We start from the raw sequence: 15,242 nt of genomic DNA, 5'->3' as shown, positions 1-15,242 counted from the left end.
TTGTTGTGCACCACTGCACATGCCAAGCTAGCTGGCCTGTGATTCAGAAATCCTCGTCTCTGCTTTCCATCTTGCCACAGGAACACTGGGATTACAGATACATCAGGTTTACAGACATGACACTATGTCTGACTTTATGTGAACGCGGGGGATTTGAACTCATGTATTTAATGCTTGCACAACCTCTTTACCCAATAAGCCATCTTTCCAGCTTTTGTTGTTTTTTTCTTTTTTAAATAAGGGTTCTGGGGATCAAACTCAGGCTCTTGTGTTTGCAACGCTACCTCCCCAGGCTCCCTGCCCAAATCTTGGATGACTATGCAAACGGTGTGTAAGAGACAACGACAATAAAGGTTAGAGTTGGGAGGACAGGCCCACCCTCTGCATACCTGTGCCACAGGCTCCTCTGCGGTCTTCACATCTGATCCCAAGACTCTCACCACTGAAGAATAATGTGCAAGCGGCTTCTTCCCTTTCCTGGCAGGCGCTTGCTTTTCTACTACAATTTGAGGGAATGCTTCGTCTACAACATGGTGCCCTTCATGGACTTGCATCTGTAGTAGGTTTCCTTGCTTAAGGATAGCCATCTGAAAGCATGTTACAAGAGCATGTTAACAAAATAAAAATACACCTCACTTCATTTTCCAAATGAAACGTCAAAGCATGGAAATACAGAAGTATAGTAAACTATGCCATGATTTTTGCTAGCATTTCTAAAGAATAGCCTGAGCACTAAACCTCTGGGGTAATGACATGATGCCAGAAGTGGAAAACTAGCACCTGGCATTTTATGATCAGTAGTACTCAAACTATTGTATACTAAGAAAACTACAGAAAATTACCTGTAGACTATATAAAGTATGAGACAAATAAATTTTAAATTTAGTCTTGGGACCCATTCCTAAGATATCTCATTATGAATGTACAAATATTGCCACCCCCTACCCACACAAGTAGAGGCATGTCAGGTTCCAAGGGCTTTGGATAGAGACGAGACAGTCTACCTCCACATTAATATCTAGCCTGCTGTTAAGAAGAATATAAAGAATATTAACTACAAATGGCTTTATTATGTTAAAATTTGAGGAAATTTCTATGTGAGATTTTTCCATTAACAAGGTTCTCCTTTAATTTTCTTGTCTGTCTGTTTTGACATGGAGTCTGCCTGGGGTGGCCCCTGCTTCAAGGTCTTCCTGTTTCACCTTCTAATTACTACAATTATAGGTGTGCACTACCACGTCTGGCTTTTAACTGGTTGTTCTACAAGGTATTAACTCTAATCTCAACTTTCTAAAACACAAAACTCAATTCCAGACTAGCACCAATCACGGAAACTTCAAGCTGTGTTCTATAGCTAAGCATTTACTTTTCACTAACTTCGTATTTTATTTTTATTTATTTATATATTTTTATTTTATAATTAACTTAATTTCACATATCAGCCATGGATTCCCCCATCCTCCCAATCGTCCCCCACAATCCACCCACCATTCCCACCTCCTCCAAGGCAAGGTCTCCCCTGGGGAGTCAGCCCAGCCTGAGGTAGGTCCAGTCCTCTCCTCCCTACACCAAGGCTGAGCAAAGTGTCCCAGTACAGGCCCCAGGCTCCAAAAAGCCAGCCCATGCACCAAGGACAAGTTCTGGCTCCACTGCCTGGGGGCCTCCCAAACAGTTCAAGCTAATCAACTGTCCCACTTATCCAGAGGGCCCAGTCCAGTTCCATGGGGGCTCCTCAGCCATTGGTTCACAGTTCATGTGTTTCCACTAGTTTGGCTATTTGTCCCTGTGCTTTTCCAAATCATGGTCTCAATATCTCTTGCTCATACAATCCCTCCTCCCTCCCTCTTTCTTTCTCCTTCCCTCCCTCTCTCTGTCTCGCTCGCCCATTGGGCTCCCGGAACTCCCCCTGGGGCTCGGGCATGGATCTCTGCATCAGCTTCCATCAGACACTGGATGAGAGTTTAATATGACATCCAAGGTGTTTGGCCATCTGATCACCAGAGCAGGTCAGTTCAGGCACTCTCTTGTCCATTGCCAGTAGACTACAGTGGAGGTATCTCGTGGATTTCTGGGGACCTCTCTAGCACTCTGCTTCTTCCTATTCCCCCAGGGTCTTCATTCATCATGGTACCTCCCTCCCTGTTTTCCCACTCGGCTCCTGATCCAGCTGGTACCTCCCGCTCCCCTAAGCTCTCTTACCCCCACCCCCAGTTTGCTCATGTAGATCTCATCCATTTCTCTGTCGTTGGGTGATCCCTGTGTCTTTCTCAGGGTCATCTTTACTAGGTAGCCTCCCTGGAGTTGCTAGATGCCCTTCAACTGAAGAATGGATAAAGAAAATGTGGTACACATACACAATGGAGTACTACTCAGCAGAGAAAAACAATAACATCATGAGGTTTGCAGGCAAATGGATGGAACTAGAAAAAATCATCCTGAGTGAGGTAACCCACACTCAGAAAGACAAATCTAGCATGTACTCACTCATAAGTGGATACTAGATGTAAAGCAAAGGATAACCTCGTATTTTAGAAAGCAAGTTTAAGTAGTTGCATCTTCCTAATCATGTTTTTGGAAACTCCTTCAAGTAGTTTTGCTTTCAGTATTTAAAAAAAATAGGGACCAAATGGCTAGAATTCTATCCACCTCTGTCTCATGTTTTTCCTTTACCTTTTTATACAATAGACTTAAGATTCCACTTAAACTAACAATCCGTTTGTAACTATGTCGACTGATGGATGGGCTAACAAGTTGTTTTAATTAGAATGAGATACAGAGCACATGCCTAGCATGCAGGAGGCCCTGAATTAGAACATCATTGAAAAAAAAAACAAAAAAAAAAACCAACAACCTATATTCTTGTTGAAGTAAGGTTTTGCTCTGTTGCTCAGGTTATCTCTAAACTAGGTTCAAACAATCCTGCCATCTCTTCTTTTTTTGTTTCTGGGACAGTTTTGTCACATAGCCAAGGATGGCCTCAAAGTCACTTTGTAGCTTAAGTTGTCTTTGATTTCAATGGTCCGGGTACCTTGGCCTCCCGGGGCTGGGATTCCAGAGGTGGCCCCCACACCCAGTCTTCTTTTCACATGAGATGGGGCCCCAAGGCCAGCAACGAGATGACATAACAACACAGACTGTGTGCTGTGAACATGTGTGGCTCCACTGGGTAATAAAGAAAGCTGTTTACAGCCAGGTGGGAATCCAAGCACGACACAGAGAGAAGGGCGGGGTTGGGGGAGATGCGAGCCCTCTGCCACAGGAGCAACAAGATGTCAGCAGACCCGTGACCCCACGGCCAATGGAAACGGGTTAATTTAAGATGACAGCTAGCTGGCAAGAAGCTAAAGCCATAGGCCGTACAGTTTGTAATTAATATAAGCCTCTGAGTGATCGTTTTATGGGCAGCTATGGGACTGCGGGTGGGAGAGGTTCGTCCGGACTGCTGGGCCAGGCAGGGCCGGAGAAATTTCCATCTGCAGTTCCTGTATTAGGAACTGCCTGCTGCTGAGTCGCACACCTACTTACCATCGTCTCCCTAACAAAATGGGTGTCATTCTATTTATTCTTAGTACTTTCCAGTGGAGTTTAGGTTTCAATAAAGATTTTTCAAATTACGTGAAAATAAAATGAAGTAAACATTACCTTAAGTGCTTCTTCATATTCTCCTAAAGGGACGAAAATGAAAGAAAACAACAACAGTGACTCACTAATTTTTACCAGCCCTAAAGATTCTATTGGCTACCGTCAATCCTACAGTTGTTTGCTTTTTTGGGAGGAGTGAGGGTGGGGGTGGGGGTCTAACTACGTAGCCCAGGCTGGCTTCAAACTCATAGTCCTTTGTGTATTGTGATTACAGAAGGGTAACACCATGCTTAGCTAATCCTATAGCTCTAGTATCCAACGTGAAGACTACAGTTAATAGTAATGGATTGTATTTAAGGATTTTGCTATAGTAGAGTTCAGCTACTCTCACCTCGAAGTGGCAGAGGCAGGGTGTGGGATGGTAACTGTGAGATGACACATATTTTCATTTCTTTCACTGAAATAACCTTTTAAAACCATCTGTATATATTTCATATCAATGTTATACATCTTAAAAATATAAAGTTTACTTTAAAAAAGTAAACCCAATCCTATACAAATTCTTAGAATCCTTACATATGGACAATCACTACGTTTTTGCTAGACACACTTCCTTCTTATTGTTGTATGGTGCTTTTCCTTCCGGTCGTAACATTCTTGGCCCCTGCCCCCATAGCTAAGACAATCAGAACACAGCAATACAGTGGTAGCCAGAATTCTGATATTCCATGAAGGTGTCTGGAGAATCTTGCCTGAGATTCCAAGTCCCTTCCCCAACCTATTTACAAAGTGAAAGAATGGCTAAAAATGGGATTCAATAATGCAGTGAGATTGCAAACCATGATGAGGTAGGATTTTGCAGTGATGTAGTTGTTTGGGGGTTATCCATACTCCTGTATGTAACTCTGCTCTGCAAGAAGATCTGGACTTTGGTGAGTTTGTGCTTTGATCTGTTATTGGTGCCTACCTGGGATGGCTGGACTTTGTTTGCGCCTCCCCAGGAAAAATGAATGCAACACTTACCCACTGCAAAGAGAAACTATTACAAAGCATCTTCCTCTTAAGTCCCTCAGTGCTGCTGCAGCCTTCTAGGTGCAAGATATCCACCCAGCTCCTCTAACTATGTTCCGTGAAGCACAAGATTCAGTGGAGTTTCTGGATTGTGTTAAGACTGTCTAACATCTTACCTGGCTCAAATAATGTTTTAGGGACTAAGATATGGACTATAACCAACCATCTAATAAACATGGGAACATAGTTTGCTTATGCATTGAAATTCACATATGTGTCTGGTCAGAACAAATACAACAGCAGAATGAATTGTATGTGACAAACTAGGTGCATATTATTTTCAGAGGATTAGCATCTTAAATATAAAGTTGGATAAGGCCTGTCCTTATGATCCATGCAAATGAACTAACTTCTATTAAAAAAAAAAAAAACGGTCTACAATAAAAATCCCTTATGAGGGGCTGGAGAGATGGCTCAGAGGTTAAAAAGCACTGACTGCTCTTCCAGAGGTCCTGAGTTCAATTCCCAGCAACCACATGGTGGCTCACAACCATCTGTAATGAGATCTGGTGCCCTCTTCTGGACTGCTATCATACATGCTGTATACATAATAAATAAATCTTAAAAAAAAAAAAAAAATTCCCTTATGAGGGTGGGGATGTAGTTGAGCTGGTAGAGAGCTTGCCTAGCATGCACCAAGCCCTGAGTTTGATTCCTAATATTTCATAAAGTGGGGGGTGGAGGCATAAGCCTGTAATCTCAGTACTCAGATAGAGGCAGGAAAATCGTATGTTCAAGGTCATCTTAGGCTACACACTGACTTTTATGCCAGACAGGGCTACCTCCTGAGACCCTGCCTCAATTAGGAAAAAAAAAATGAAAAGAAAAATCTCCTACGAAACTAATGCCCACAGTACAATGTTAATTTACAGCATACCAAATTCTATTCTAAAATGTATGCCAGAGCAAAACATGGTTGAAATAGAAACACTTCTATGAGCAGATAAATTTGTTTAACTATGTAGCTCAGATTTCCCTTAAACCTGAAATTCTCCTGCCTCAGCCTCCTCAGGACTTGACTTGCAGATAGATACTACCATGTCAGGCAAATTTTAGATACAGCTGACTAGATTTTTTTCAGGAACTCACCTTGACTATTGATGGATACCTATGAAGAGAAAAAAGCAACAGTGAATGCTGGGTCTCATCACCTGAGGATTTATGTAACTAGAGCCAGTCTCACGCCAAAGTCCCAGGCCAGGCGTCTAGTATTTCCACTACTATTTAAGTAATGTGCTTTGTTTTATCTTAGGGACATTAACAGGTAGCACAGTGTACGATGATAATGTACCAGATACACAGTACTGCTAGTCTGGTGCATTATCCACTGAGTAGAGTCCCTATTAGCATCATCATCATCAACTAAAAGACAGCCTTGTTAGAGTTTTAGGTTCTCTCTCTGATAGTCTCCATATTGCTTTCCCATTTCTCAGCTCCATCTCAGATGCCACTAATCTTCATAAAGTATGAGATTATCAAATATATTTAAACTATCAGGTAAATGAAATAACATTATTCTTTACCTTTTTGTCTTGTCCCCTTATGGCTGAGATAGTACTTGGTTCTAAAGCCCAGGTTGGCCTTAAACTACCTGGATCCTCATGCCCCAGTCCCAAGTACTAGAAATACAGGTGTGAGCCATTACAATGCATTTTATTCTGAGCTTTTTAAACTCTGTATCACTCCCGAAAAGATCCCTATTCTAAATATTTACAGGGGGAGGGGGGACGGGGAACGGGGACACATACAACACATGGACGGGACGACAGTTATTTTACCTCCTCATTTTCCTCATCCAGGTATTTTATTTGAATATTATTCAGATCAAATGAAACTTTTACCTGCAAATGAAACACAAGGATCAGATGAGTGTATCTCAGTGTATAAAATTGAGTATTTTAATTTAATTTTTTTTTCTTTTTGGCCTGGGGGTGCTGGTTTGGTGTGGACCTTCCCAAGACCACAGCTTTTTTTTTTTTAATATTTATTTATTTATTCATTTATTCATTCATTCATTTATTTATCTCATTGTTTTAGGAGTTTTATTCCAGAAATTCAGAACAAACTGTTGGCAAATGAATAATAATACAGAATAGTCTTCATGGATAGTTGAATATTTAGAGAATAACTGAGGTATAAAGAATGTGTTTATGAGCACTATTGTTAGCCAGCACACCTTCCTCAGTGGGCAGGTGAAGGAAAAAACAACTGCATTATTCAAGGTTCTCTACCTGAAAAGGACTGGTGGAATGAATCTCTCTATGTCTGAACAAAATGGATTTATTAGAATGTCTCACAAACTGTGGTTCAGGTAGTCCATCAATGGCTGCTACCAATGGAAATTTGAAGAATTCAGTAGTTGTTCAGTTCATGAGGCTGTATATCTCAGCTGGTCTTTAGTATATACAATTCTAAGGAAGTAGGCTCTAATGCTGGTAAAAGAATGAACTTGGAGCTGGGCGGTGGTGGCATACGCCTTTAATCCCAGCACTTGGGAGGCAGAGGCAAGAGGATCTCTGTGAGTTCAAGGCCAGCCTGGGCTACAGAATGAGTTCCAGGAGAGATCTGCCTGACTCTGCCTCCCAATGCTGGGATCAAAGGCGTGTACCATGGCTGCCCAGCCCATTAATGTGTTTTTAATTTTCTTTCATGAATATGGGTGTTTTGCCTTCACGTATCTGTGCATCAGGTACATGCCTGGTGCTGGAAAAGGCCAGGATAGGTCATCTCATGTTCTAGAACTGCAGTTACAGATAGTTGTGAGCTGCCACCTGGAGGTTAGACATCAAAGTGGGCCCTCTAGAAGAGCAGCCAGTGCTCTTCAACACTGGGCCATCTCCCTAGGTGACATCTAAAAACCTAAAATCAGGGCTAATGAGATGGCTTAAGTAGTACAGTACTTGTTGTATACAATATACACAAGCCTGATAACCTGAGTTTGCTCCCCAGAAAACACATAATGGTTAAAGGAAGGAGCAATCATACACATACACACACACAAATTTTAAAAGTTCAAAATCACATTTCATCTTTGGATAGAATCCACCCTATAGAACAATATGTAAGTTATCCATACTCAGAGATGCAGGTCCTGTTTTGTTTTGTTTTTTTTAATATTGTGAAAAGAAAGAAAATCCTGGTGGGGAAATCAGTAAGTAATGGTTACATCCATAGTGTTCAGCAACATTAGCAATGCCGTGGACTCAGTTTAAGAAGACTGAGCTTGCAGGGCGGTGGCTCACACCTTTAACCCCAGCACTCGGGAGGCAGAGGCAGGCACATCTCTGTGAGTTGAGGCCAGCCTGGTCTACAGAGCGAGTTCCAGGACAGGCTCCAAAGCCACACAAAGAAACCCTGTCTCGAAACAAAACAAAACGAAAAGACTGAGCTTTACTCTGCGTCTATTGATTAAAAACTATGGCTACAATATAATGCTGAGTAAGAAAAGCAAGCTGTAGGACAGTGTTTCCTGTGACCCTAGCATGAAACCTGCATGAACACGGAACATGGAAATGTGGGGAAGTACTCAGGGCTGTCACCTCCAGTTATTCAAAGGAGGTATGGAGAGCAGATACAGGGTAGGAATTTGTGGACAGACATTATCTCCTTACATGTTAAGATTGTTTCAGGGCTGGAGAAATGGTTTAGAGGTTAAGAGTATTGACTGCTCTTCCAGAGGTCCTGAGTTCAATTGCCAGCAACCACATGGTGGCTCACAACCACCTGTAATAAGGTCTGGTGCCCTCTTCTGGTCATACATGCTGTATACATAATAAATAATAAATCTTTTTTTAAAAAAAAAAAAAAAGATTGTTTCATGTCTTATAATGGGCATGTATCACCCTTTTATAATTTAAACTTTTACAATGAAAGAAAAAGGCAAGTTGCCAACTTACCCAGCTACTAGGGAAAAAAAGATAACTGGTGCTCATATCATTTTCAAAGGTCCCACTGCTTTCCCAATAACCATCTGCCTAGCACAGTAGAAAGAGAAATCTGGGGAAGGCAGGGGACTAGACTAACATTTCCTTCCTTTTAAGCTACCCACACAGGTAACCAGGTCGAGACATGTCTGTAACCAAATGTTACATTAAACACAGGTGCCAAATAGTAAAACATTGACCAAGGCAAGTCAAGGAAACCAGCAGGGTACAAAGAGCAAGTCAAGATTAGAGAAATGAGGTGTAGAAACACCCATGGGGCTTGGCTTTGCTTTCTGCCAACACCAAGATAGCCAACCTTTGACCCAGCAATAAAGCAACTGGCAGGTCTTGCCAAACGCCAGTCCTATCCCGGCATTAACAAACAGCAGTGATGATCTGCTCTCCAGCCAAACAACATTCCCCTACAGCCTGGCTGGGGTGGAGGACACACTAACTTATCCCTCAGACTATTTCTAAAATAAGTATGTTTCTAAATCCGATTTCACTTAAAAAATAATTTTACCTGAGTTTGATACCTGGGACCCATGCGGTAGGAGAGAGCCAACTCCTGAAATTTACCCCGACTTTTGCTCCCTCTCAAAAAATAAATATATGTAATTTAAAAAATATTTAAAAGAACATAATTGTTTCTTCCTTTTATCCTGGTTACACATCCTATACAAATACTGAACCCCTGTCAAAAACAATTTTTCAAGATGTCCAGAAATGGTAATGAGGACAAACTTGGCAGTTAGGAAACCAACTGCTAAAAATGGGCACATTTTGAAAGAATATCTGTGTTTAAGGCACTGAAAAGCAGAACAAAGCGATACTCACCATAGCTTCAACATCAGCCCAAGTTGTATTTGCTGGATCCGAAACCAGAAAGCTTTGAGTTTCATTTTTAAAAGTCACATTTAGAGTAACCTGTGGTTCCATGCTGTGAGGTGGGGCTGAGAGACGGATGGAAGGAAGAAAGAGAAGGGATTAAAAACCCACAGAGACACATTAGGTTTAACATGTAAGTTAGATTTGGGAGATCATAGTGAATAGGAGAAACAATGTCCCTCCTGTGACATTATTTACTCTCTAAGTAGTTATCTACCAAATCTCACTGTTACAGAAGAATTTTTCTTTCTCTGAAATAGACACTAATGCTCAAGCTAGGCCATAAAGGTTTGCACTTATGCTATAGAGTTAAACTCAATCAGAACATCCACGTTAAAAGTAAAAGCCACATTAGGCACAACGGCACACACCTGTAGTCCCAGTTACTCAGCAAGTTGAAGCAAGATGATATAGTTGGAATCCAAGAGTTCTAGGCCAGCCTAGGAAACAAGGAAATGCTGTCTTTAAAAGAGGTGGGGAGTGGGGAGGAGAGATAAAAGTCTGCAGAAAGAATTTAAATTTTGGCCAGGCGGTGGTGGCACACGCCTTTGATCCCAGCACTAGAGAGACAGAGGCAGGTGGATCTCTGTGAGTTCAAGGCCAACCTGGGCTAGAGATTGAGTTCCAGGAAAGGCGCAAAGCTACACAGAGAAACCCTGTCTTGAGAAAGGGGGAAAAAAAAAAAAAAGGAAAAAAATTTAAATTTTGGCCATATCCACAAGAACTCCCCCAACAGGTTTTAAGTCTCTAAGGTTTTCACTGTATATTCCAGCGCTTAGTTAGTATCTGCAGTGTGAGCCAACAAGATGGAGAACAGAGACAAGGTATCTTCACTTGGGGAGCAGAGGCAGAAAGAAATTCCAGTTTTAGACAGTCCATTCAAGAATAGTCCAGGCTACAGAATGAGCACTTGTGTCCAGAAGACAAGCAAGCAACCCCCCCCCCCCCAAAAAAAAAGCCCAAACACAAACAATAACAAACTTGTGGAAAAAGCTCTCCAGAAGTAAAGAAAGTTACATACTTGGACTGCTCCACCTTACTCTTAGTTCCCTAGACCAAATTTTCCTAGATTCCTTTGATAACACTGTTAAGGTCAGCAAAATAGTCTTTGTTTTACAGATTAAACAAGTGTGGTAGAGCTGTATCTGGGACCCAAGTCTTGCCATCCTGTCTTTAAAAGACATGGGGGGTGGGGTTGGGGGAGATAAAAGTCTGCTGAAAGAATTTAAATTTTGGCCACATCCACAAAAACTCTCCTAACAGGTTCCACAATTAGCAACTAGGAGTGAATTTTGTTATCCAGCATTCCTTCCTTTTAGTGTAAGTCTGTGTTTGTGTCGCTGAGGTGACAAAGGGGCCCGGATGCTAGGGAGCCACTCTACCATTGAGCTAAAAACTTGCTCCATGACAATGTCTCTCTTGACAAAGTATTCATCTTTTCTTCCATAAATATTTGTAAAATGAGAAAATTTAAAAAAATACCATTATCAGGCTTAAGGAGTTAGCAATTTTTTAATCAAATACCTACTATTAAAATCTAGTTGACTTTACTGAAGGACTTTGCTTACTGATGAACTGTGACTTTAGGGAAAATATAGTTGAAGTTGTTTAAAGCTACAAAGCAAAGACACTGGCAAAAAAAAAGTCCCCTCTTCAAATATTCAGCACATTTCCAATCTGCACATAGAAAGAGCCAGATTTTGCTCCACACACAAGAAATGAACAAGATCAAGTCCTAGATGTTTCCAGTATCACAGGAAGGGGGAGCCAACAGGGTGGGAAGACTTGGGTCCCAGGTACAGCTCCACCACAGGACTAGCCATGTTAGCTGTGAGCAAGACTGTTTATTTCTGAGCTTCACTTGTTGAATCTGTAAAACAAAGACTATTTTGCTGACCTTAACAGTGCTATCCAAGGAATCTAGGAAAATTTGGTCCAAGGAACTGGGAGTAAGGTGGAGCAGTCCAAGTATGTACAAAGCTGTCGGGTCAATTTCCAGCACCACAAAGTATGTAGGATTCTTTGAAACAGTGTTCAAATATGAAAATTATTTATTGTAAGAAATAATTCTTTAGTTCCTTAAGATATCTTTTTTTTGTTTTGTTTTTTTTCAGACAGGGTTTCTCTGTGTAGAGACCAGGCTGGCCTCTGCCTCCTGAGTGCTGGGATTAAAGTAAAGGCATGGGCTACCACCGCCCCACAAGATATCTTATTATTATTACTTTTTTTGGGTGGAGGTGGGGGGGCAGACATCTCACTCTGTAGCCCAGGCTAGCCTGGGAATTCTATGTATGTAGACCAGGTTCTAACTCACAGAGATTTGCCTGCTTTTGCCTCCAGAATGCAGCACTGTGAATACAACTGTTAAGAACCTTGTATTCTTAATCACAGATTATTTTAGAGACTCAATTATCCAAATTTTCCATGCCTTGACTTCATCTAGAGTTAAGTTCAGTGCCAAAGTAATACTAGTCTCTAGCACCAATCCTGTTGACGTCCAGCATTCATTTACTTAAAATGCAGTTCTTCTTTAGGATCTTTAAAATTGAGATAGAATCCCATCAATCCCCCAGGATGTTAGAGGTTTTTTGTTGTTGTTGTTTTTGTTTTTTTAAATCAGGAAAATGAAGTGACTGAGTTTGTCAAAAGTAAAATTTCTGTAATGCACTCTGACTTTCCAACTTCAAGAAATACACTTCCACACTTTTCTGCCTGGAAGGGAACTAATCTTCCCCGTTCTCAAATTACACGAGTGGGAATTGGTTTCCATACTTTGGAGTTCATCCAGCTGCTCTGTCAATGGGAGAAAACAGGAAATGGGAGAGTCGAGTCTGGCTGGCCAACATACAGGCCTTCATAAAGGGCCTACCTCACTTTGGCTTACGTGTGACAATCCTTTCCGTCAGAGCATTCATCTTGAACTTGTGAAAAGAGCAAAGGCACAGTTAACGCCATCTATTAGCTGCTGGTTTCCAGCCCGCAGTCAGGCCGCTGGGCCTAAGCCTGCAGCTTTCCTGAGGGGCACTGCAAACGCACGTCTTCCTGACTCACATTCATGCGACAAACGTCAGCTTTTCCCCACATGAATTTTCTCAACCTCGGCAAATACTGTTAATAAAGCCGACCTGGGAATCCGAACCTCGGCTTTAAAACGGGCGATTTAAAGCCGGATGCCTGACAAAAAAGAGAAAACGACGCCTCTCTAATACGGAAGGTCCTAGATCAAGATATTTTCAATCGAGCCTCAAAAAGAGAAAAGGGTCAGAATGAGGAAGGTGTGTGTCCTTTCTTCTCAAAGACAATCCTCGTCCTCCAGTCATCGTTTTCCTGCAACTCCACGTCCCCGGGCCAGCGTCACCACCCCCTGAGGCCCTGTCTTTGTACGGGGGGGGAATTCGACCTTCTCTTAGCAGAAAACGGCCTTTTTAAGGCACGAACGCTCGCCCTCGGGCAGCATCCACACCCCACTGTCGCTGACAACCCTGGCGGCTCGCTCCTCTGGCCACTGAGAGGGTGGACGTCCCTGAAGACGGGGAAAAGTCACTCCGCTTTCCAAGGTTCTCCCCTTGAACTTCCCGAGCCCTCTACGATCGACGGGGCCCCACTCTTAGGTACCAGCGGCGGCTTCCTTACCAGCTCTCCGCCCGCGGGGGGCGCTTGCCCGTGGCCAGTGCAAGGACCGCTCGCTGCCAGCTCGGCTGCTATCCCTGCGGGGTGAATCTAACATGGCGGACCGAGACCAGGCCTAGTCCCATGTTTCTCAGAGCTCCCGAGTCGATGATTGGCTCTCGCTATTTGTCCCTCAAAATCACCACCCCACCGATTGGTCAATGCCGCGTTGGCAAGGGCGGGACAGCAGTTCTCTGAACCGCACAACAATAACAAACACCCAGGCCGAGGGCGGAACTAGTGCGCAGATGTCAGCGGAGTGGATTTCCCTTTCCCGAGCCGATTGGCCGCCCTCCGCTTTCCCTAGGGTCACTGACCTTGCAGGACGCGGCACCCGAGAGTCGCGGGGCCGGATGGGAATTGTAGTCTTCCTGGGACTTGCAGCTTCTTTTTAGTCTAGTCTCTGGGAGCAAGACATGAAAACAGGACGCTGCGACGCATAGCAGCTCTCCCGCGTACCCGCGAGAAGGACTCCGCTGTGTTAACTGGGTTGCTATGGTAATCGTGCCTGCTTCCGGCGCTGGAGGCTCCTTTTCCTTAAGACTACAGTTTCCAAGAGAGGCTGTGCAGAAGGCCTTTCGTCCCGCAATGCATGCTGGAATTGGTAGTTCTTTTTTTTCACACGAGCCTTTATTTACCTAAACTGGAGACTTCCATGGCAGGAAGACTAAAGGGAGGGTTGAGGCCACGGCCTGCCACGGCCTGCAACTGCTTTGGGGACTACCTTGCGCTCATATTCCGGCCTCGGATGAGCGATTCCGACCCTTTGTACAGAATTACTGTGACGTAATAAGCAAGCGTAGCTGCGAAGGGGCGGCTGCCTATTAGGAAACTCAAAATTCTTTCTCTTCCGTCTCTTTCTAGTTACGACATACAGGGAAAGACTAGGCGGCCAATCCCGGGCCCGGAAAGAGTGTCTACTTATTTTTTTCCCCCTCCCTTCCGCTGACGTGTCTGGATCTCGGGTTCCTAGAGGCTAGCACTAGGCGCCCAAGCTGCCGGTTTCCTTGGCAACAGAGAGCGCGGGAATTACAGATACATTGTAATTGCGGCTGCGCGGCGGCCGCTGGTGCCGCGGGAGGACTCCGTGCTTTTCGAGCGGCTTCTCCGGTACCGGGGCTCGGGAGCACGGACGTTCTGCTCGGAGTCAAGGTGAGACAGACCTGAGGAACAGAACGGTACCTCGCGATAGTCAGATGAAGGGCAGCGGCTGCAGGTCGAGGCGGGTGTTTACCTGGGAGGAGAATGCCTGGGGCGGAAGGAAGGGGTCCCAGACGTCGTGAAACTGAAAGGACTCCCCGGAGGGGCGCAGTGGGTGCCTTCCCGGGGACCGCTGTGAGGAAGAAGGCCGGGGATGGGTGAGGAGCTGCCCTGGCTGTAACCGTGCCTTGAAGACAGTATAAGCATGCTGGCTAAAAGGTTAAGTGAGAGGAGAGGGGGGCACACACAAGTGTGACAGGGAAATCCATGTGCAATTCACCGAAGGGAAGTACATAAAGGAACGCCAATAGCAATGGGTGCTGTTGGCAGGGGAGACGTGTTTCAAAGGGTCTTGAGGTTAAGGGCCGTAATAGGGAAACCCTCGGGAGGGCTAGAATGGAGAAGCGTCAGCTGGTTTCGGTTTTGGTAACTTAAAAAAAAAAAAAAAAGTGCGTTTCTTTGTCTTGGTTTTATTTTTTTGTTGGTTTGGTTAGTTTCTGAGACAAAGTCTCATTGTGTAGCTCTGGCTGGCTTGAAACTCGATATGGAGAGCAGGTTGGCCTCGAACTCATGCACCTTCCTCTGCCTCCGTGGAGAAGGGGTTGAAGCTCTCCTCTACCATGCCCATGTAGTTTTGGAGTTCTTGAGGACCGGGTCTTCTGTACTCTGGCTGGCCTTGAACTCCTTACGTAGCTCAAGGTGACCCTGAGCTCTTCATCCTGCTGCCCGCGCCTCCAGAGCGCTGAAAGTTACAGGTTTGCACCACCATATTGACTGAGTTTGTTTCCCTGTCTAGCCCAGGAAGGGCTAGAACTTTTGAAAGCAAGCCATTCTTATCCTTCACCTTCTCCATTTCCTGGGACTATAGGTATGACACCGCTGCGCCCTGCTTAGTTTTGATTTTAAGCA

At 43.9% G+C, this 15,242-nt stretch overlaps 2 protein-coding genes across 26 annotated transcripts in view; one reads left to right on the top strand and one right to left on the bottom strand.

Annotated features, from left to right (window-relative positions):
- Positions 1-14,096, bottom strand: part of Nbr1 (NBR1 autophagy cargo receptor) — a 31,814-nt gene extending 17,718 nt beyond the window's left edge. For 2 of the 16 annotated variants that reach the window (XM_076577673.1, XM_076577680.1), the window contains exons 1-6: positions 13,451-13,916; positions 9,414-9,529; positions 6,432-6,494; positions 5,743-5,761; positions 3,643-3,665; positions 390-587 (exon numbers count right to left, since the gene is read on the bottom strand). In XM_076577673.1, the coding sequence (XP_076433788.1) occupies positions 390-587; positions 3,643-3,665; positions 5,743-5,761; positions 6,432-6,494; positions 9,414-9,515 (405 nt within the window). In that variant the 5' untranslated portion in view covers positions 9,516-9,529; positions 13,451-13,916. The other 14 variants (XM_076577675.1, XM_042282857.2, XM_076577672.1 and 11 more) reach the window with 14 other exon arrangements.
- Brca1 (BRCA1 DNA repair associated) overlaps positions 12,545-15,242 on the top strand; it is a 76,553-nt gene continuing 73,855 nt past the window's right edge. For 4 of the 10 annotated variants that reach the window (XR_013053080.1, XR_013053079.1, XM_042282856.2 and 1 more), the window contains exon 1: positions 13,998-14,285. The gene's annotated coding sequence lies outside the window, so the exon portion shown is untranslated. Of the gene's footprint in view, positions 12,740-13,997; positions 14,286-15,242 lie in introns of those variants that run through there. The other 6 variants (XM_076577669.1, XM_076577668.1, XM_076577667.1 and 3 more) reach the window with 3 other exon arrangements.

This window comes from Peromyscus maniculatus, chromosome 8 (genome assembly GCF_049852395.1).
Source record: "Peromyscus maniculatus bairdii isolate BWxNUB_F1_BW_parent chromosome 8, HU_Pman_BW_mat_3.1, whole genome shotgun sequence".
In the NCBI taxonomy this organism is placed as follows: Eukaryota; Metazoa; Chordata; class Mammalia; order Rodentia; family Cricetidae; genus Peromyscus; species Peromyscus maniculatus.
Note: the sequence above shows the minus strand (reverse complement) of the source record. Positions and strands in the feature narration are given on the sequence as shown.